Source organism: Schistocerca serialis, chromosome 1, assembly GCF_023864345.2.
Source record: "Schistocerca serialis cubense isolate TAMUIC-IGC-003099 chromosome 1, iqSchSeri2.2, whole genome shotgun sequence".
In the NCBI taxonomy this organism is placed as follows: domain Eukaryota; kingdom Metazoa; phylum Arthropoda; class Insecta; order Orthoptera; family Acrididae; genus Schistocerca; species Schistocerca serialis.
Window position 1 is genome coordinate 608517417 of NC_064638.1, and position 22028 is coordinate 608539444.

Below are 22028 nucleotides of genomic sequence, written 5' to 3' on the forward strand. Positions count from 1 at the left end.
TTAGAATAATAAGTAATAACAAAATTTAGAAAAATAATAAGTAAGTGGCGGTAATCAGACACCATTGAAAATTTCTGAAACACTGGAAAGAAATGAAGCAGATACAACAATGTTTCCATTTAGGTGCAGCAAGCAGGAACCTCAGGCCAAACGCAGGTTGCTACACTCGTTAAAGCTGTATCGGCAGCTGGTGGCAGTCAGCAAAGTGTCACTATCCCAGTCGCAGGGGTGACCATACCACAGGTTAAGGCACTGACACCAGGCACAATGAAAGCAACGCCTCAACAGATGAGGCAACTTGCATTGCAGCAACAGCAGCTTCTGCAGCAGCGCAAGATGGCTGGCCAGAAAGTGGCACAGCTCACCCAGGTTTGTGCTTTTCAAACATTTCTAATAAAATAACCCGCAAAGATTTGCTTTTGATTCTTATTGATTCATACAAGAACATTTGATGCAAATAATTTAATACAAATCAACATACACTGAAGAGCCAAAGAAACTGTTACACCTGCCTAATATTGTGTAGGGCACCCGCAAGCATGCAGAAGTACTGCAACGCGACATGACATGGGCCCAACTAAATGTCTGAAATAGTGCTGGAGGGAATTGGCACCATGAATCCTGCAGGGCTGTCCATAAATCTGTAAGCATACGAAAAGCTTCTGAACAGCACATTGCAAAGCGTCCCAGATCAATAAGTTCATGTCTAGGGAGCCTGGTGGCCAGCTGAAGTGTTTAAACTCAGAAGTGTGTCCCTGGAGCCACTCTATAGCAATTCTGGATGTATGGGGTGTTGCATTGTCCTGCTGGAACTGCTCAAGCCCATCGGAATGCACAATGGACATGAATGGATGCAGGTGTTCAGACAGGATGCTTACGTACGTATTGGGGTGTATTTTTCCCTCTTCTCCTGCTGATGTATATTTTGTAGGGTTTGTGGTGGGTCTTATACAAGCATTAGCAGTGTCCCTAGCTGATATAACTGGGCAGTATTTTGCCTACCCTAATACACTGCCAGATGAAAGTAATATTACCTTTATCCTCTCTTCCCAGAGTAGTTGTTCGGTGATCCAGATCCTTCTGTGCCACCTCCTGTCGATCCAACTGTGGTGAAGATTCCTGGAATGCTTCCGCAAGTTCGCGCTACTAAATTAAAAGCCACACTTCTCACAAACAGGGGTATATTTTGCCCAAGATTTTCACTATTTCTTTTAACAACACAATAAACAATTTCTACAGTAATACCACCCTCTTGAGTACATTCAGAAACGTCTGTACAAGTGTACTTTAGAACCTGAGAGAGCAAACACAGATAAACAACTACTGCTGTTCAAATGTTCATTACACCCTTGTTGGTGCATCATTTACTCCATGGTCTTGTTTTCAGGCACTTGCTGCACCATGGCCCAAATGACTCCCGGACGACCAGTAGTTGCAATACCATATTTACTGGTCCCCTTCTTGCTGGCTCCACCACTGCTCCACATCCATGGCATACAAGAAAGGAAAACCACAGTTTCCCTTTCCCACTACATTTATCCTTATTCAAGTTACTCATGAGCATCTCTTGTCGACAGCTTCCCAATGGTGTGTTGGGATGTTTACAAATATCCCGAAACACTACAGTACCACCTGTCAGAGTATATAAAGACATATCAGGGATCCCATCACTCCCACTGCACTCGCACACCATTACAGAGCCTCCACCAGCTTGAACAGTCCCCTGCTTGCAGGGATTCATGAGGTTGTCTCCATACCCATACACGTCCATCTGCTCTATACAATTTGAAACGAGCTCGCCCAAACAGACAAAATGTTTCCAGTCATCAACAGGCGAACGTCAGTGTTGACAGGCCCAGGCACAAGGCGTAAAGCTTTGTGTCGTGCAGTCATCAAGGGTACACAAGTGGACCTTAGGATCCAAAAGCTCATATCAATGATGTTTCTCATGCTGACAGTTGTTGATGGCCCAGCATTGAAATCTGCAGCATTTTGCGGAAGGATTGCACTTCTGTCACTTTGAACGATTGTCTTCAGTCATCGGTGGTCCCATTCTTACAGGATCTTTTTCTGGCAACAAGGATGTCAGAAGTTTGATGTTTTACCGGATTCCTGATATTTGTGGTACACTCGTGAAATGGTTGTACGGGAAATCCTCCACTATGTCGGAGATGCTGTGTGCCGACTATAACACCACATTCAAACTCACTTAAATCTTGATTACCTGCCATTGTAGCAGCAATAACTGATCTAACAACTGTGCCAGACTCTTGGCTTATATAGGCATTGCCGACCGCTGCATCGTATTCTGCCTGTTTACATATCTCTGTTTTTGAATATGCATGCCTATACCAGTTCCTTTGGCCCTTCAGTGTATAACAGACTTTGGTATTGTTTTCATTTATGACAGTCATGTGCCACCACTTTTTAAAACCACTGAGTCCGTTTCTTGGTTGCCTGTGGATGAGAGAGAGTTCTTTTTTTTTCTGTTGTTTGTTAGTGTGAATTTAATATGATAACAGAAAGTCATGCACATAATTTAAACAAAGATTGAGAAGACAGACCACTTCACACCTTTAAAGTAAAGTGTTGCGCGTGTAAGACTAACTGCAAACTGCCCCCCCCCCCCCCCCCCCCCCCCCCACACACACACACACCCATTGTTGTGTATTGCTAAAATCTGTCCATTTTTTGGTGTGAGTGGAAAAGTCAGTCATATGTTTTAAACAAACCAAGCTCTTAAAAGAAATTTACTAAACAATTCAAATTTATGGCTACCATAAATGAACATTTTTTATGATTGTCTGCTGATAATCTCTGTGTAAAAAAAAATGTAATTGCAACACAATTTAAAATTTACATATTAATTTGCTTAGAATAATAATGTGTACTTACAATTTATTTTGGGGTGAACAAAATAAAAAGCAATATGGTAAAGAACTAAGCAACTGAACTAAAAAAAAGAACTAGACATATGGAACCTTCCTGGTTTTCGCTGTGAAATCCCTTTCACTCGACAATTGAATAATTTAAGTCTCTGTAAGCATGTGCTCAGTGCTGTTACATCACTGGGGGACTTGGTGGGCAGGATTGTTGCGGTAGCAGGATGTCTTTGAGATACACAACATATAAAGGGATAACATTGTTACCAAAAACAGATCTTACAGAGAAGGGTTGGGGGGGGGGGGGGGGTGTACAGGGAGGGTAGAGAAGATGGGGTGAGAGAATGGGGAGGGCAAGGAATTTAGAGTATGTATGCAGTTCCCATGTATATTTAGCAATAATTGCAAGGCATTACCATGCTCCCTAGTAATTTCTATAAAAGTTCAAAATTACATGTTTATCAGTGAAATAATTTTGGAGGAATAAACACTTGATGTCACTCCAACAAACTATGTTCCTGTTTGACTGTACATGAAATAAAATTTGACTTCTGCCAATGAAATCAATTTAAACCCCTCTTTCTAGGTGTGCTTTTATGCAGTGGAACTTAGCCATTTCCTATCCTTTCCCGTGGCCCCCCACCCCTCATACAACAGCGAAGCAAGTGTTACAGAAAAGTGCAGCCTGCTGAAACAGTTTTTTATCACTGTCTTCTGAACTCACTGTTTCAGATTTAGTGCTTAGCAGAGACTATGTAATTTACAATACCATTTACACAGATAAGGAGATAATTTGTCATGACAGCAAGCAAATGGACTGATGTTCTTTTCATTTTTCATAACTTTCTCATATATAATTCTGAAATTAAGAATGTAAATAGAAAACTATTTACACGCTACACTGTGATCGCTCATTAAAAAGAACCGCCACTGATAGTATGTCATCCTTGTCAAGTATTAGCTCTTTCGTGTTTCTTTATTCAATAAAGGATAACAAACTAGTTTTCATTGCAATATCGCTGCCTTTTCTTCCCATTATTTTCATTCTAGCTATTAGGTCAGCGCACGCTTATTTACTGCCCTACCAATTTTTCAAATAACAGATCATGAGAAAACAAATTTTCCTTCTACAACCTTGAAGAAGAAAAAGTCTAACTTATGAACAATGTGCATTCACAATACTAATGGTACTGTACATGAAAAATACTTACCTGTTGCATCAATGTAAATTGTGACATGCCTCTCTTTCTGTGGTTAGAAAAAGCAGTAGAAGTGCATCTGATTAGTCTTGACTCCTTTGACCAACTGCCAAAACAAATTCTGTTTTTTTCATTCAAAAAGGATGTGCAACAATAGCTACGATGGTTCTTACAAAAATAAAGATAGCAGCTGACAAAAATAGCTTTCATTCTCAGGAGCCACATAAACACAACCGTGGCTACCCTCGAAACAAAACAAAAAAGAGGTGAGTTCTCACAATATCCCTCTTCCCTTCTCTCCCTTGCCTTGTCCAAAAGGCACAGCGAACCTGCCACTGCTTTGTCATCCCGCAGATGTGGTGCCTCTTGCAGCCACATGTTTTGCACGAGCCTTGCACCTGCCCTGGACTGTGTGGTACGTGAACTATACGTTCCTTTTAAATTAACAGCAGAGGCACTGAGTCTTTGCAGGCCCATAAACAAGCCTGAAAACTTCGCTGGCGTTCAGACGAATTGCTTTAGACAAATTCTTTTCCAAACACCGAGCAAGGTGGTGCAGGTTAGCATACTAGATTCACATTTGGGAGGATGACGGTTCAAGTCCCTGTCTGACTAAACAGATTTAGATTGTCCTTGATTTCCCTGACTGGCTGTAGACATATGAAGGGATGGTTCCTTTGAAATGGTACAGCCAATTTCCTTGCCATCCTCAAACCAATCTAAGCTTGTGTTCTGTCTCTAAAGATCTCATTGTTGACAGGACATTAATCCCTAATCTACTTCCTTTCTTTTTCAAGTTATCTTACACATACGTACTTCCGCGTGCGCGCCCACACACACACACACACACACACACACACACACACACACACACACACACACACACACACACACAACCTTTGCAGTTACTTTGTGCCTGCTCAGTACACAATGCCAGGGCTGTAGTCTGTAAGAGAGGAGACAAGGAGTGGGACGGAGGGGGGTTGGGGAAGGATGATGAAGACTCAGAGATAAGCAGCAGGTGTAAATGATAGAAATGTGGGAGGGAGAGGGCAGCAGGTGCACAGGATAGCAGAATGACACACAGGCAGTGGCACTGGTGAGTTTTTGCAACACATGATGATGATGATGATGATGATGACAAGGGAGTTGGTTGGGAGGGGACGACAGAACCGAGGGACGTAGGAAAGAGAGACTCTTGGGGAAAAGTGTGTGTGGATGAGGAAATTTAAGTTCATGAAAGCTGGTGCTGAGGGGCAAGGATGCAGTATGAAGGAGCCATTGAAATTGAACATAATATGCTTGGCACCGTGGTACACCACTGGGTGGCTACAGTTCGACAGTGACAGTTCATTTGGGTGGATGGTTGGTGGTCATGCCCACGCAGAATGCTGTGCAGAAATTGCAGCAGAGCTGTTATATGACTTGTACGAGTTCATAGGTGGCCCTGCTTCTGGTCGGATAGGATAAACCTGTAATTTGGACTGGACTAGGGTATGCTGGGTCAATGAATTGGACAGGTCCTGCGCCTGATTTTTTAACAGGGATATGAGCCACATGCAAGGGGTTGATAATGGGTGTGTCATAGAGATCTAAATCAGGATCTATACCCTGCAAGCCACCTTACGGTGTGTGGTGGAGGGTACTTAGTGTACCACTGTCACGTCCACCTTTTCCTGTTCCAGTCGTATGTAATTCGCAGGAAGAACAAGTGCTGGTAAGTCTCTGTGTGAGCTCAAATGTCTCTAATTTTATTCTGATGGTCTTTTCCTGAGGTATGCATAGGAGGCAGCAATGTATTTGTTGACTCTTGTAGGAAACTTCAAGAGTAGACAGTACCATGATGCTGAACATCTCTCTTGTGGTGTCTGCCATTATAAATAATTTAGTACTCCATGATGGTTTTGTACTTACTAAATGAACTTATAACAAAATGTGCTGCTCTTTGAATCTTCTGTGTATCCTGTATCATTCCAATCTGCTGTGGATCCCATGCTGAAACCAATATTCCATGACCCATAGCTTTGGCAGCATTTAAGGAACAGGACGTGGGACTGGATTTTAATGTAGGAGTCCTTTTTTGAACTGATGCAGACAAAAGGCACACTTGGGGTGGGATGTCACTAGAGAGGAGGAAAGGATTGTAAATGGTTTGATTAGTGATGGGTAAACACAGGGTAACAGTGAAGGTATAAAAAGCTGATGTTTGATGAGAGAGAAAACAAAGTAAAAAATGTGAAACAAAACACAGAAAATGGACAGATGAAAGCATTAGTCAGTTCTAAAGGGAACTATGGATATAATTTGTGGGTTAGGGAAATGAAAACGCAGAAAGAAGCTGTATTGGGAACTTTAGGATTATTCTGTGATGCGAGGCTGCATTAGCAATCAACATCTGCAGAAAAATAAGTAACTGCCATAAAATGATGTGTAGAGGAGGGATGGATCCATTTGGAGTTGGAAGTGAAATGTAGGAATGCGCTAGTTAAGTAATGTTTAACTGTGATCCAGCAGACAGGGTGGAAGGAGGATAGTCAAAGCAGTCACAATCAGTGCTATAGGATGACCCAAAGGTGACATACGATTACACCGATCAGGCCTGGTAATGCACATGCTTAACAACGTTGAGAAAGAAAACATGTGGAAAGATATGCACTGAGAATAAGAACTTTCAATACTGTTAATATGTTCCTTTTAGTTATTTATTGTTTTTCATAGAGGCTAGTGGTATAATGCACCCATGGGCCATGATTTATTAATTTTATGTACTTCGCCAGCTATCTCATTATGATGTTACTTTATTTCATAAGTAAATAGTTATTTTATGTTGTTCATGAGCAGGTGGCCAATAAAGCTGGAGTACCGACACAGTTAATTGTACAGTCACAGAAAACTCTACCATCCACAATGACTGTGCAGCATATTCAGCAGGTCATAAAGCAAGTACAGCCACAGACAGTTCAACAATTCACACATGTAAGTGTGGTTTCCAGTATTTGTTCTTAAAATGTTTATATATTTCAGTTTCTATCAAATACTTATGCATCTTCATTTTTAACAGGAGTTATTGTATTTTTCCTGAAATGCTACATTGTCTGCTCTCCTAACTGTGACATCCATCATCCATATACTCCTAATCCGGTAATCCTGCTCCTTTTTTGAAAAAAGAAGAAGAAGGAAAAAACCACACACACAGAGAGAGAGAGAGAGAGAGAGAGAGAGAGAGAGAGAGAGAGAGAGAGGGAGGGAGGGAGAGGGAGAGAGCTGGGGGGGATCATAATCCTATAATAAATTTAAAATTATTGTGCTTCGCCTAATATTACACATTCACTGGCAGTATGTCAGTGAACATTATCCTCACAATATCATCTTCCCCCACTGAATTGTTTTCCCTATAGAACTCCATTGTAGCTTTAGTGTGCTAAATTAGACTTTGTTGTTACATCAGGTCTTACACCCATTCCTTATCTCTCTCTCTCTCTCTAGGAAGGCACTCTTTTTACCTTGTACTTAATAAATCACAGTGGAAACATAAGCTAGGTTATGGAAATGTGAAATCTGTTCGGAAAAGTTTATAAAGTGCCCATTCAAAGTTCTTAATTTTTTATTACTTACAGTTGCCTTTTCGTGATTACAGTTTCCAAATTAAACCAGTCATCCACTATAACCAGCAAACATTTCCGTTAGTTGCAGTATTTGTTGTGTTGAAATGAAGTATTATGATGAGCTCTGCAACTTCCGTGTTACAGAAAGTAATGCAGTTTGGAGAGGGAAAAGTTGACTTTCCATTCCTATTTTTATAATATCCTAGAATATTTCATCATAGAAGGAGAGAATATTTCTTGCGCAGTAACATGAAAAAAGATAATATGTGTTGCCCACTGTAGTACCTCTTGCAGAGAGCTTTTTAAACAGTTTGGCATACTGGCAACAGTCTCACAGCCCATTAAATCTCCTGCAAAGTACTTTTATCACCTACCAAGTAGTGTAAAGAACTTATAACACAAACTTGAATCATATCCGTTTAACAACTCCTACTTCATAGAAGAATTTGTAACTGTATAATAATATGGTGTGTGTGTGTGTGTGTGAGAGAGAGAGAGAGAGAGAGAGAGAGAGAGAGAGGGGGAGAGAGAGAGGGGGAGAGAGAGAGGGGGAGAGAGAGAGAGAGAGAGAGAGAGAGAGAGAGAGAGAGAGAGAGACTGTAAAACTGAGTCATTACATATCATAGCGATAGGTCACAATGATAACCCATGGAACACGTAAGTTGTAAATTAAAAATAAAACAGGTAGCAGACAGAAGTGATACTAACTGGACTAACTCCAGAACATTTTCCACACAAACACTATATCATTTATCCCAAACCTTTAGAAATTAATTTTTTCCTTGGGCACGTAAAAATCAATCTAAATCTAGTGGCCATGGCAGAAGGTATGTATAATTATATATCATATTTAAAGCAGTACATAAAACTTCCTCTTCAAAAGAAGTAAATTTCTAAATTGAAACCAGTGTTAAATGATTTAATTAATAAAACAGTGCACCAGTTAGGTTGTTACATACATAGCGTGACTACTACTACTACTACCCAGCTCTAAAGCCCTTGGAGGGCCTTGGCCTGCATCACAATATCCTGCCATTCTATCCAATCCATGGCTTTCCGGTTCCATCCTCTGACACCCGTCTTTTTCATGTCTTCTTCAACTCCATCCATCCATCTCTTTCTGGGACGTCCCTTCTGTTGTCTGCCTCCAGTCTTACCATTAAAAATCTTCTTACATGTTCCGTCTTCCTCCATTCTGACCACACGTCCTGCCCGTCGCAGTCTTCTTATTTTAATGGTAGTGACAATGTCAGGTTCTTCAAAAAGTTGTTCTAATTCTGCATTCGTACGGATGTGCCAACCTTCTTGGTCATATATTGGGCTGTATATTTTAGGCAGAACCTTTCTCTCCCAAATGCTAAGGATCCTTTCCTCATTTACTGTCATTGTCCATGTCTCTGCACCATACATAACAACTGGTCTTATTACTGTTCTGTAAATGAGGATTTCAGACTTTCATGATAGAAGTGAGCTCCTAAGCATGGGTAGTGTGGCAAAGTAGCATCTGTTGCCTACTGCTGTTCTAACTTTCGCCTCGCTGCAATGTCATTTGTCTCTGTGATAGTTGATCCGAGGTACTTGAAGTCTCTCACCCTTTCAAACTCCTTGTCAGCTAGTGAGATATGGTAGGTTTCACTGGTTGGTCATTGCCACATGTTTCATCCATTCGACACTGACTACCAGGCCAAGTTCCCTTGCACCTCTCTCCAGTTGTTGATAAGCATCAGCCAGCACAGCGGTATTTCGTACGAGTAATGCCACATTATCTGCGTGGGTCAGGTACTGCAGTGAATGATTAAAAATGTTTCCTCCTCTATTTATCTCTGCCTGACTTATGACATTTTCTAGGCAAAGGTTGAATAGCAGTGAGGAGATATTGTCACCATGTCTCAGTCCCATCTTCACTTCCTCTTCTCTGGAGATTTCACCCTGTATTTTTACTTTACAGTTGGTTTCACTGAGGGTCATCATAGTAAGTTTAACAAGCTTCTTAGGTATTCTTGCCTCTTCCATCACATTCCGCAGTGTTGTTGAGATGATATCATAGGCTTGTTTAAAATTGATATAAAGCTGATGTGTGTTTATTTGATGTTCATAACATTTTTCAAGATGTATGCGTAATGTGAATATTTGGTCAGTTGTTGATCTATTTCTTCTAAAGCCACTCTGATGGTCTCCAATTCTCTCTTCCACATAGGGAATAAGCCTCCTAGTTAGGATCTTGGAGAACACTTTATATGTAGTATTTAGCAGGGATATTCCTTGGTAATTCTGGCAGTTTAATTTATCTCCTTTTTTATGTATGGGGCATTATGTATTGCTTCCCACAGTACTTCCCCACCATATTTGAGAAGTTCCACCTGGATCTGATCTTCTCCAGGTGCTCTATTATTTTTTAAGGTCTTTGGCTGGTATCACTTCCTCCAGCGTGGGTTCTGGTGTTACGACCTCTGGTCCATAATAAGTTATTTCCACCACTTCTTCTTATTCTAATCCTTCTACTTTTGGGTTCAGTAACTCTTGGAAGTATTCTGCCCATCTGTCGAGTATTTTATTACTCTCCCCTATCAAATCCCCTTCTTTATTTCTACATATATTTTTTCTGGCTTGAAACCCAGCCTTTCCATCTTTATCTTTTGGTACATTTCACGTACTTGCTTCTCTTCTCCTAGCTGTTCAGTTTCTTCCAATTTTTTCTTTCTAGTGCTCTTTTCTTCTTTCTGTAAACCCTCTTAGGTACACGGTACTTCTCATTATATTCATTCAGATTTGCTGTAGTTCTTCTCTGAAATAATTGCATTCGTGCTATGTTACGCTCCTCAGTTCTTCTCATACATCTTCATCAAACCATTCTGCCTTCCTTTGAGCCCATACATGTCCCAAAATCTCCCCAGCTGCCTCGAGGATTGCAGTCTTACATTGTTTCCACTTTATTTCTATATGTCCATTTGATGTGTCGGTATCGATCTTAATCCCCTCTTCTATTTTTGCCTGATATGCCCACTGTATTTCTTCTTTTGACTTTAGTTTCTTAATGTCAAAACTTTTCTGTTTGTGGCCTTTTTGTCTACTCAATAGTGAGATCCTTTGCCTGTACTTAATTCTCACTAGATGATGTCTGAATTGCAGTGAGCTCCATGTTGGCTCATGTCTGATCTATGCCTCCTGTCAATCAATATATGCTCTACATGATTTCTAGTTTGTCCATCTGGTGACATTCATGTTTCTTTGTGTATATTTTTTATTTCTTTGTGTATATTTTTGTGTGGAAACCATGTACTGCTGACAGTCATGTTTTTACTTATAGCAAAATCTACAACCCAAATTCCATTGTCATTTGTTACTTCTTGGAGGCTCTGTCTTCTAATAGTTGGCTGATAACCCTCTTCTTTTCCTATTTTTGTATTCAAGTCTCCTATTAAGATCTTAACATCATCTTGAGGAGCCTGATCATACAACTGCTCTACTTTACTATAAAACTCATCCTTCTGTTGTTCATCTGCCTCCTCTGTGGGTGCATGTACATTTGTAATTGTTAAGTTGAAAAATTTTCCCCTAAACCTTAATGTGGACATCCTTTCACTGACTGGTTCGAACAGATGTCGCATTACAGCATGTTCCAGTCCTTTAGCGACCACAAAACCTGAACCAAAGGTATTCATTCTCCCACCAGTATAGAAGATTGTGAAATTTACTGAGGCCAGTGTGTCACTTCCCTTCCACTTAATTTCCAGGAGAGCCAATAGTTTTATACCGTAATTGTTTACTTGCGTGAGCAGCTGCCATAGAGCTCCAGCTTGGTATAGGCTCTGCACATTCCATGTTCCTATGTACATATCTCTTATCCTATTTTTGTTTGCTGAGTTAGTCACCAAAATAACTGTCCAGCTTATTCCTTTGTTAGCATCCACAACAAGAGATTTTTACAGGGAAAGATTGTTAATCTTCCGCCCAACCATTTGAGGGGTAGCCTCTTACAGCTCGCCGGGTAGCTGATTCCATTTTCAGGGTAACATCCTTAGCCTTTGTAGATCCCTCTACTGACTGCAAGGTAGCAGCTGATGGTTGGGGGCTCCTCTGCCTTTCTTCCAAGCCATTGGCCCTCATACCTGCTGGTTTTGGTCCGCCCCAGGTATTTTATTTCCCTGGTACCCTCCGTTTCTGGAGGACGTTCTCCTGTCTGCCCTTGGGGAGGCACCCAGTGGGGGACCAGCAACCCCACATGGGCAGGGTGTAATAATATGGTTTGTGTGTGGAGTCATTACAACATATCATAGCGATAGGTCACAATAATGACCCATGGAACATGTAAGTGGCTAAATTAAACATAAACAGGTAGCAGACAGATGTGATACTAACTGGACTAACTCAAGAATATTTTCCATACTAATCTTTCAAAATAGAATCTGAAACTATTGACTAGCTAATTCATTCAAAGGCTAAAGTTGACAGTCTGCACAATCATTCTACAGAAAGTATTGACTTAAGGTGTATTTTTATCAACTTGACTTTTGAAAAATGCCTTTTACCGCCAGTGACAGGTGTAGGACAAGTTAGGAATATTTGTAAGCTTACAGAAGTATTGGGAAAAATGTCAATAACATTACTTTCTATTATGTAACTATTATGTGACTAATGAGCTTCATGGAGATCTTTCAGCGGAAACAATTGGTGCTAAGATCAACACTTAATCATTTGGTTCCTTCCCACTGATTTCATATTCATTACTACCAGTTGTCCACCGCCCGAAACTGAGTGGTTAGTAATCCTCAGGACCTGGGTTCGATTCCCGGCTGGGTCGGAGAGTTTCTCCGCTCAGGGACTGGGTGTTGTGTTGTCCTAATCATCATCATTTCATCCCCATCGACACGCAAGTCGCCGAAGTGGCATCCAATTGAAAGACTTGCACCCGGCGAACGGTCTACTCAATGGGAGGTCCTAGTCACACGACATTTACATTTACCACCAGTTAACACAGTGTCAAGAGCCACGCTAGCAGCTTTTAGTTTTCCACAATCCCGCATCTCCAAATCATGAATATTGTATATAAAGCTGAAGCTCTTGTTTTGATTGCCCACAAGCTCAAACCTATTTTTTAATAAACACATGGCTGTACAAGCTATAAGGTACCAAAAAAATTAATTTTAAGGCTAAACATTTTTTAGCATATCAAGTCCTGCATCACTCAGGTACTGAAGAAAAGACATTTTAATACCAAAGCTGCTGTTTATTATAACTGTCTGACTAGTCTCAACCTTTGCTATTTTTACAAGCCACATATTTGTTTTGAGGCTAGGGTGGTCGTGGACAGTTCTATTTATGTTGTCAAATTTAAATTATCTCGTATCTTCATTATCCAGCATGATGTAATCCACATGACAATACCATTGGTTTCAAAATGGAGAATTTTTATTATTGGCTTACATTGTGTGTCATGCTGAGAATTATTAAAATAAGAATGTGTTGTTGCAGTTATACATCTCTGTTTGACACCCTGTGGAACTTTTATAAAAGTTTAGTGACTCATTAGAGTTATTCCACCCTCCTACTGAATAAAAATACAGACTTACACAAAAATCTATCCATATTGTGTGACATACCACAGCATAGCCATCTCTAGAAAAATCAGAAAGTACTGACTTCTGGATTTTCTTGTTCTCACCCTTTTAAGTTGGGAACACGATATTAATTTTTCACCTGTTTGATAGGGTTATGACCTCCTTACCAATTTATTTAAAACTTTCAAATTTTCATTTTATATTGCAGGAAGGACCAACTGGCTCACACATTGTTAAAGTACCAGCTGACTGACTATCACGTTTTGGAAAGATCTTTAATGTGCAGCAACATGTACGCTGCATTTTTTCGTGTTACGGAGGTATAAATTCGAATTCCACCAAAACAAGTCATAGCTCATGTCACGTGATCTCGCCAGCTGATGACAGCATAGGACACGTGATGTAGTCAACCAATAGCAAGATCACTCTTAAGTAGCGTAAACATACAAAAAGAAAAGTTAATGGTTTAAATTAATATACATACTGTTGCTACAAGAAAAACAAAGCTTTCACAAATAATATTGGTCACGAAGATTAATAAGCTGCAAGAGAAGCTAAGGTTCCACATATAATGCTGATCTTTTTGCACGTGTTACACTATAAGATACGTCACAAAAATGTGCCAGTAAAATATTTAATAACGACGTAAATGTCTGATCTTCTGGGCTCGAAATTCTTCTAGATGGTCGTCCTCAATGAGTTGATTTTTAAATGAGAGTCAAACACTCTGTGATTAAAGAAATTCATTGTACATTCTCGCACATAATTCATCTTGTGTAAAAGGAAATTTACTTTGAAAGTAATACTTTTCAAACCACCATTCGCAATATTTTCCCGTGACCTGTTAGAAATTGGTTCGTTTCAGCAGTTGCCAGAGAGCGCCAAATAACAGGCGTCACTGTGCCTGCGCAGCTACGATGATGCAGGAAGCCCGCATTTCGAACGTGTAAAACATTAAAAGATCTTGCATTATGTCATAAAAGAAACAAGACACCAAAGGATACTTCAAGAGCATCGGAATTTCATGAACCATACTAAAATGCATAATTCGCCTTAAAGTGCACAATCGTATGTCCAGATTCGGATGTTAATTTACTTGAGTACCAGTACTGCATTATCTCATGTTTGCTTCTTTACTATGGCATAATGCCATACGAGCTATAAGATGGAAAACATGCACTTGAAATGCAGCGAACAATTGAAACTATCCAACAGTGTGAAATTAAACACTTCGTTTCAAATAAATTGACTGCCTCATCACAAAAGACTAATAAAAGCCAAATCTCTTTAGCAAACCGACAAAAATAACTTCATTGTTCTGCAAGGTGATTAATGCTTAACTGTCAGAAAGGTGGAAATAAAACCTGAAACTAACAATATAGTTTAGCCTTCCGTAATTATGCGAACATATTTTAATTCATTTGGTAGCTCCCGGCCACAGAAATTTGTTTTTTTTTTTTTTTTTTTTCATTTCATATGAGAGCAATAAACGAAGGGGAAACAGCACAAATTACTAAACGTAAACACAGGTCACATGGAGACTACCCACCTCCCCACTACAACTCAGACTGCTCTGTGCATCAGCCCCGGATCTACAATATATCCGAACTGGGACAATACTAGATAGTGGCACACAGCCACACTTCTGTAGCCAGAAGCAGGAGAAGGTACTACTCAGATGCGACTCAAATGCGCATGCGCAAGAGCCCGCCCGCAACTGCTCAAATGAATCTAACGTAAAAACAGCTGTGACGTCACGCTCATCGGAGGCAATTTGTTGTTAGGAAGCACTGCATATTCTTCCTAAAGCTTTTGACACACTTTGGTTGGCAGAAGCTTGTATGATCACTGTGTTTTGTTGTTGTATATGGCGCATTTCCTTTGCGACTTAAGTTTTATTTTCGTTTTTCTCTCTCTCGTTCATGTTTTGTTGCTGCAGTATTATTCTGCAGAAGTGGGATACAGTAATATCCTTCATTAGAGTATTGGTTCTTACCAGTCAAAATCACAAAAATTTTAACTGCTAACTAAACAATGAAAAATTCCTGGGTTTTTCCCGGATCTCCCGGGTCGTATACACCCTGACTTTGCTACTTCTTGTGCCTCTCTTAGCTCGTGGCAACTCTTGTCGTTTGACTCTTAAACTGACCCTTGATGCTGACATTATGATCACTGACAATTGTAGATCTTGTCACTAGAACACTTCTTTTAAAATCCACATTGATTGCAGGAAAATTATAATAGATGGATTTTTACTATCAGCATTTCATTCCTCCTCATCCTACACTCATGCTTATAAATTAAGGATCATTGCAGAATATGCTGGCGCTAATAGGGCACATAGGGAATACACACGACACAGATCTGTAAGTCCACGGTATTGGTGATAAGTTGAGAAAACCATCCCGAAACACCTGTGCTACAAAATGCCACTGGTTGCTGCACATGTACCCCGACATCAATATGGGATATGATCACCATGCACATGTACACAGGCCCCACAACGTGTTGGCATACTCTGGATCAGGTGGTCGAGGAACTGCTGAGGTATAGCCTCCCATTCTTGTACTAGTGCCTGTCAGAGTTCCTGAAATGTCCTAGGGGTTTGAAGACATGCAGCAATAGGTCGACCGAGAGCATCCCAGACGTGCTCCATGGGGTTTAGGTCTGGAGAACAGACAGGCCACTCCATTTGCCTGATATCTTCTGTTTCAATGTACTCCTTCATGATGGCAGCTAGGTGGGACTGTGCGTTATCATCTGGAAGAAGGTGGCACCCACTGGTGCAAAATGACATCCCGATACACCTGACCTGTTACAGTTCCTCTGTCAAAGACATGCAGGGGTGTACTTGCACCAATCATAATCCCACACCACACCATCAAACCATGACCTCCATACAGGTCCCTTTCAAGGACATTAAGGGGTTGGTATCTGGTTCCTGGTTCATGCCAGATGAAAATCCAGCAAGAATCACTGTTCAGACTATACCTGGACTCGTCCGTGAACATAACCATTCCAATGACCATATACTGTGTTCCCGACACCAGGCTTTACTGGCTCTCCTGTGACCAGGGGTCTGTGGAATGCACCTTGCTGGTCTCCGGGTGAATAAACCACGTGTGTTCAGTCGTCTGTAGACTGTGTGTCTGGAGACAACTGTTACAACGGCTGTGGTAACATCCCGAGCAAGGCTACCTGCAGTACTCGGCCGTCTCCGAGCACTGATGGTGAGATATCGGTCTTCTTGTGGTGTTGTACACTGTGGATGTCCCGTACTGTAGCACCTGGACACGTTTCCTGTCTGCTGGAATCGTTGTCATAATCTTGAGATCACACTTAGTGGCACACGGAGGGCCTGTGCTACGACCTGCTGTGTTTGACCAGCCTCCAGTCGCCCTAGTATTATACCCCTCATAACATCATCAATATGTGTTTTTTGAGCCATTTCCTGCACACTGTCACCATTAGCATTCTGAAAGTGTCTGCACACTTACTCGCTGCACCGTACTCTGACATGCACCAAAGCACCTCTGCATATGTGGACTGCTGCCAGCACCACCATGCGACGACCGCGCGTCAAATGCACCTCATGGTAATACCCCGAGGTGATTTAAACCCGCAAACCACCCATCAGAGCATTGTTTCACCATGTATCAGCATTATCCTTAATTTATGAGCATGAGTTTAGTTTACTAAAATAAGTTGTTTTGTGTCCACTGAACATATGGTTTATAAAGGAAGGCCTTCGTAATAATGACAACAGATCTTGATGTTGTAATTTATACAAAAGCTCTCTTCAAAACATAATTCTACAGAGTATTACAACAAAAATTTGCATTATCTTGAGTCCTGAACACAGCTACAATTCATATATGCTTTAACTGTTAGTGTGTGTGCTTTCAATAGCAACTCATCCTCTTTTTATTGTGTCTTTGTCCCTCACCTCCACAGGGTTGACATGGTTGATTAAGGATTTGGCATGGTTAGTTAAGGCGTGGCCAGATGTCCTTCCTATTGCCACACCTTACTCCCCTGGGGCTGAATGTGTGCACCCTTTACTGTCTGTGTTTAATAATATTCATGTGGAAGTGAGCAAAAGTTTTCTAAATGTTTGCAAATCGTGTATCTGAGACAAGACTTAGGTACCAGCTTGGTATTCACCTAGTTGGATGTGGAAAACCACCTAAAAACCACATTCAGGCTGGCTGGCTGTCAGTACACCAAGCAGATTCCATCCGGAGCGAGCATGCCATCGCATCCTGGAAGCGGCGTATTAACATGATTGACTATTCAGACTAGTGCTTTCTATATCCACTGCTATACCTATCTGATATAGGTTCCACACACTTCAGCAGTATTCTAGAAGGGTCACAAGAGTGTTTTGTAAGCAATCTGTAGACGGACTGCATTTTACCAGTATCCTACCAATGTACCAAACCTGCCACCTCCTTTATATTCGACTACGCCAATATGATCATACAATTACATATCCACACAATGCTACACCCAAAAATTTGTACGAGTTGGACGATTCTAATTGTGGCTCATGTACTCACAACATACTACATTTTTGTGGTTTGTAAAGTGTACAGTTTTATACTTTTGAACATTTAAAGCAAGTCGTCAATCACTGCATAACTTTGAAATCTTTTTAAAATCAGACTCAATTTTTGTGGAACTTTTTCAGATATTATATTATAGATAACTGCATCATCAGCAAAAAAAGTCTGAGATCATTAATGATATTGTTGACAAGATCATTTACATACATCATGAACAGCAAGGGTCCCAACATGCCTGAAGTTATTTCTACATCTGTAAATAAATTGCATACCTAAGCATGCACAATTGAGTCACAAATTTTGGTTGATGCCAAATATGATCATACATTTTTTGATAAGCATCAGTGTGTGGTATTGAGTCAAATTTTACATGTCAAGACGTACTGCATTTTCCTTATTGCTTGATCCACGTAAAAGTGTTGTGATAAATGTGTGAGTTGGGCTTCATATGGCTATATTTTCAGAATCCAAGCTGGGTAGTATAAAGAAGATCATTCATTTGAGGTGCTGCATTACGTTTGAGCTCAAAATATATTCTAAGATTGTGCAATAGATGAATGTGTTATTTGACAATGTTTCTGTGGATCCCTTCTGCTCCCTTTATTGTAGATGGATCTTACCTGTGCATTCTTCTAACAGCTAATCTCGGGGTTTTTTGAGAAATCTGTGGTATCTTATGATTTAGAAGACAGTCTGTTGAAAATTCTCTATATGAATGGGTCCTTGCACATTGTTCAATTTCCTTTCTCAACCGCTGTGTCAATAATACGTGTTATTATTATTTTTGCAGTAGCGTGAGAATTAAATTGGGGCACAGCACTCTTCTGTCTTCTGCTGCAAAGGAACATTCAAAGCTGCAGTTCAGGATTTCTGCATTTGCTTTGCTATGTTTAATTTGGGTTCCTCAGTCTTCCATAAGTGTCTGTACACTAACTTTGATGTCACTCGTGGCCTTTTTATATGACCAGAATATCTTTGGGTTTTGTGATAACATTCTGCTACAGTAGCCAGGAAAACTACATGTATTGTCCTTTCATTTAGTATTTCTTTTATCTATATCCCTGTGCTTTATGTTATTCCTATTGTGCAGCAGTCTCCGTTTTCTCAGAAGCTTGTTAATGGAGACTGCACACCATAGAGTAAATGAAGATAATATTCATTACATTACTCCTATTGTGCAGTAAACACTTGCTTCCTAGGAAATTGTTAGTGGAGACTGCACACCACGGAGTAAATACAGATAATATTAATTTGTTTCTATTGTGTACTTGTCTAACTGGTTCTTGTACATCAGTAGCAATGACACTTGCTACGTATCCCCCCTCCTCCACCACCACTACCGCTCTCTCTCTCTCTCTCTCTCTCTCTCTCTCTCTCTCTCTCTCTCTCTCTCTGTGTGTGTGTGTGTGTGTGTGTGTGTGTGTGTCTATTTTTCTGTTGATGTCGGAGACATTGGCATTTTTGTTGTTGTGAAAGACCTTTATACTCATTTCAAGCTAAAAAAAAAAATGCCTGACTGAATGGCACTATCCAAAAGCACTGAGCCAACTGTGGTGCACCACGAATCATAGATAACAGGGCTGAATGACAGCTGTGGAGATGTGTATGGGTGCAAAAGCACTGGAGGCTGTCAGCTTTACCTTTCCAGTAACCACCTGCAGGTGCCTCATCCCCTGCCCCAGTGCTCTGACACTTGTTATTTGTTCACATCTTCCCCTCTTCATGGGATTGGATTATATGACAAAGAATGCTGGGGGCCCTTATCTACGTGACACTACTATCTACCTGGAGATGCTGCTTTAACACAGTGAAACTGGTCATTAGTAAATCTTTGCACAGTAGCTGTCTGCAGTTTATTCAAGTTCAATTTATCTCTTTTTCAAGGTCTATTGTGACCTTAATATTACGATGAGGAGAATTTAAATATTCCAGGAACTCTTGTAGCTTTTCAACTCCATGTGGCTTCACCACAGATTTGTCACCTTTGTACCAACAGAAACATGTTAGCGGATTGTAGTGCCTTTGCTTCAAAAGTGTCCGATTTATAGGTTCGCCACAACAGGTGAATGTGCTAAGAACCCATATCTTCCAAGGGACAATGAGTAGCATTGAGAAAGCCGCGGGATACAAGGAAACTGAAGGTTTTTCAACCAAAAACATCATCATTTTCCTAGTGTCACAAGTGGACTACAATAAGAAGATTTTTGATCTTTTGAATGACATTTCATACAGACGGATAGATGTCAATCCTATGAATAAAACTGAGAGGGAGATGATGACTCTTCTCACTGAGTCAGGCTTCCCACATAACATTATTAAGGGCTGTAAAACAAGTACCCAATGAAAGAATTCCTCCTGAGACCCATAATAATGTTGGCACATCATTGCGAACCCCTCATTTGCAACCCTGCAGACTTTGTACAGTACCTCAATCAACTGTCGTTTCCAGGATGAAGATATTCAGGTCAGTTTCAACATAGTCTCCATCTTTATGAGAGTTCCCCTGTCTTATTCCATGGAATTACTTGCAGAAGAGTTCAACATTTGTGTCACAGAATGTTTTAGGCATGTTCTGACATCTCCTTGTTTCCTGTTTGACAGAAATTGTTATGAACAAACCAATGGCATGGCGATGGATAGTCCTTTATCACCTATCACGGCAAACCTGACATGGAACACATTGAAGCAAAGGCACTAGAACACACCAGGTTGAAAGTAAATTGTTCGTATCAGTAGATGAAGATTAGATGGGTAGATCACATAACTAATGAGGAAGTATTGAATAGGATTGGGGAGAAGAGAAGTTTGTGGCGCAACTTGACCAGAAGAAGGGATCGGTTGGTAGGACATGTTCTGAGGCATCAAGGGATCACCAATTTAGTATTGGAGGGCAGCGTGGAGGGTAAAAATCGTAGAGGGAGACCAAGAGATGAATATACTAAGCAGATTCAGAAGGATGTAGGTTGCAGTAGGTACTGGGAGATGAAAAAGCTTGCACAGGATAGAGTAGCATGGAGAGCTGCATCAAACCAGTCTCAGGACTGAAGACCACAACAACAACATCAGTAGATGGATGACACATTTGTAGTATGTGCCACATGGAGTAAAAAATTTCGACAGTTCTTATAACATTTAAACTCTGTTCTTCGTAATATAAAACTCGTGATAGAAACTGAAAAAGAGGACCCACTATCTTACCTAGATGTGTTAGTTAAGAGAAGAATGGACAGATCCCTGAGTTGCACTGTATATAGAAAATCTTTGTACACTGACCTCTGTGTCCAGACCTCTAGCCATCATCTCTCACCACAAATTAATTTGGTGCTAATGACTCTGCTCAATAGAGTTCGAACACTTTGAGGCAAGAAGAGCCTTGCCAAAGAATTACAACTCCTATGAATAACGTTCTGAAGGAGTAGTTATTCAGATCATAAAGTTGACTGGGTGATACAATCAGAATCACGACCACCTGAGAAAGAGGCTGAAACTGACAGTGAGGAAGAGAAGCCAAAAACTGCCGATCTATCATATGCTGGCCCAATAATAGGAACTATCAGCAGACTCCTACAGAAACAAGGCATCCAGTGTGTTTTACTCCCTTCAACGAAGATAAGATTGTTTTAAAATCTTGAACATGGCTGTAAACAGCAAGTGTACAGCAAGAATCTTGGAAAGAATCTTCTGAAGAAGATAATTTTATGATTATCAATACTTAGGCCAAGGATACTAATGAACTTGCAACTTCATTGTAACATCACAACTGGTTGTATGATCCTTTTCAAGTATTCATTGTAAAGTTAAACACAATCTATGTCTTCGTAAGGTGTATATGTTGGGAAACTCAGAGAGAATTTGTTTTACGGAATATCAGTGCGAGCTCTGAGAAACAAAATAGCATCATTGGGCATAGCGGGCATCATAGGACAGGCCTTCTGTTTGCACTCTTGTACTGAAGTACCACTGGGCTGTGCCCGTCTGACTTCTAGGAATGCGCTAGGGGGTTCATGAAGATGGTGGTTTGGTTTGTGTGCGTGTTTTTGAGTAAATGTTTGTTTTGTGTGTGTGTTTGTGTGTTTTAAATGTCCCTAAAGTGGCGCGTAAGGGTTAGTTTAGGTCTCTTATGTTGAAGGTCTGGATGTTCACAGCCTAAATTTCGAATGAGGTGATGGGGCAATGTTTGTGTCCTCTCATAAAGTTTGGCAGATTTTTCCTTTATGAG

General features: G+C 40.5%; 1 protein-coding gene across 4 annotated transcripts in view; it reads left to right on the forward strand.

Annotated features, from left to right (window-relative positions):
• LOC126477588 (helicase domino) overlaps window positions 1-22028 on the forward strand; it is a 423343-nt gene that overhangs the window by 366137 nt on the left and 35178 nt on the right. For all 4 annotated transcript variants that reach the window (XM_050103628.1, XM_050103631.1, XM_050103630.1 and 1 more), the window contains 2 exons: window positions 124-369; window positions 6923-7057. In XM_050103628.1, the coding sequence (XP_049959585.1) occupies window positions 124-369; window positions 6923-7057 (381 nt within the window). The remainder of the gene's footprint in view (window positions 1-123; window positions 370-6922; window positions 7058-22028) is intronic.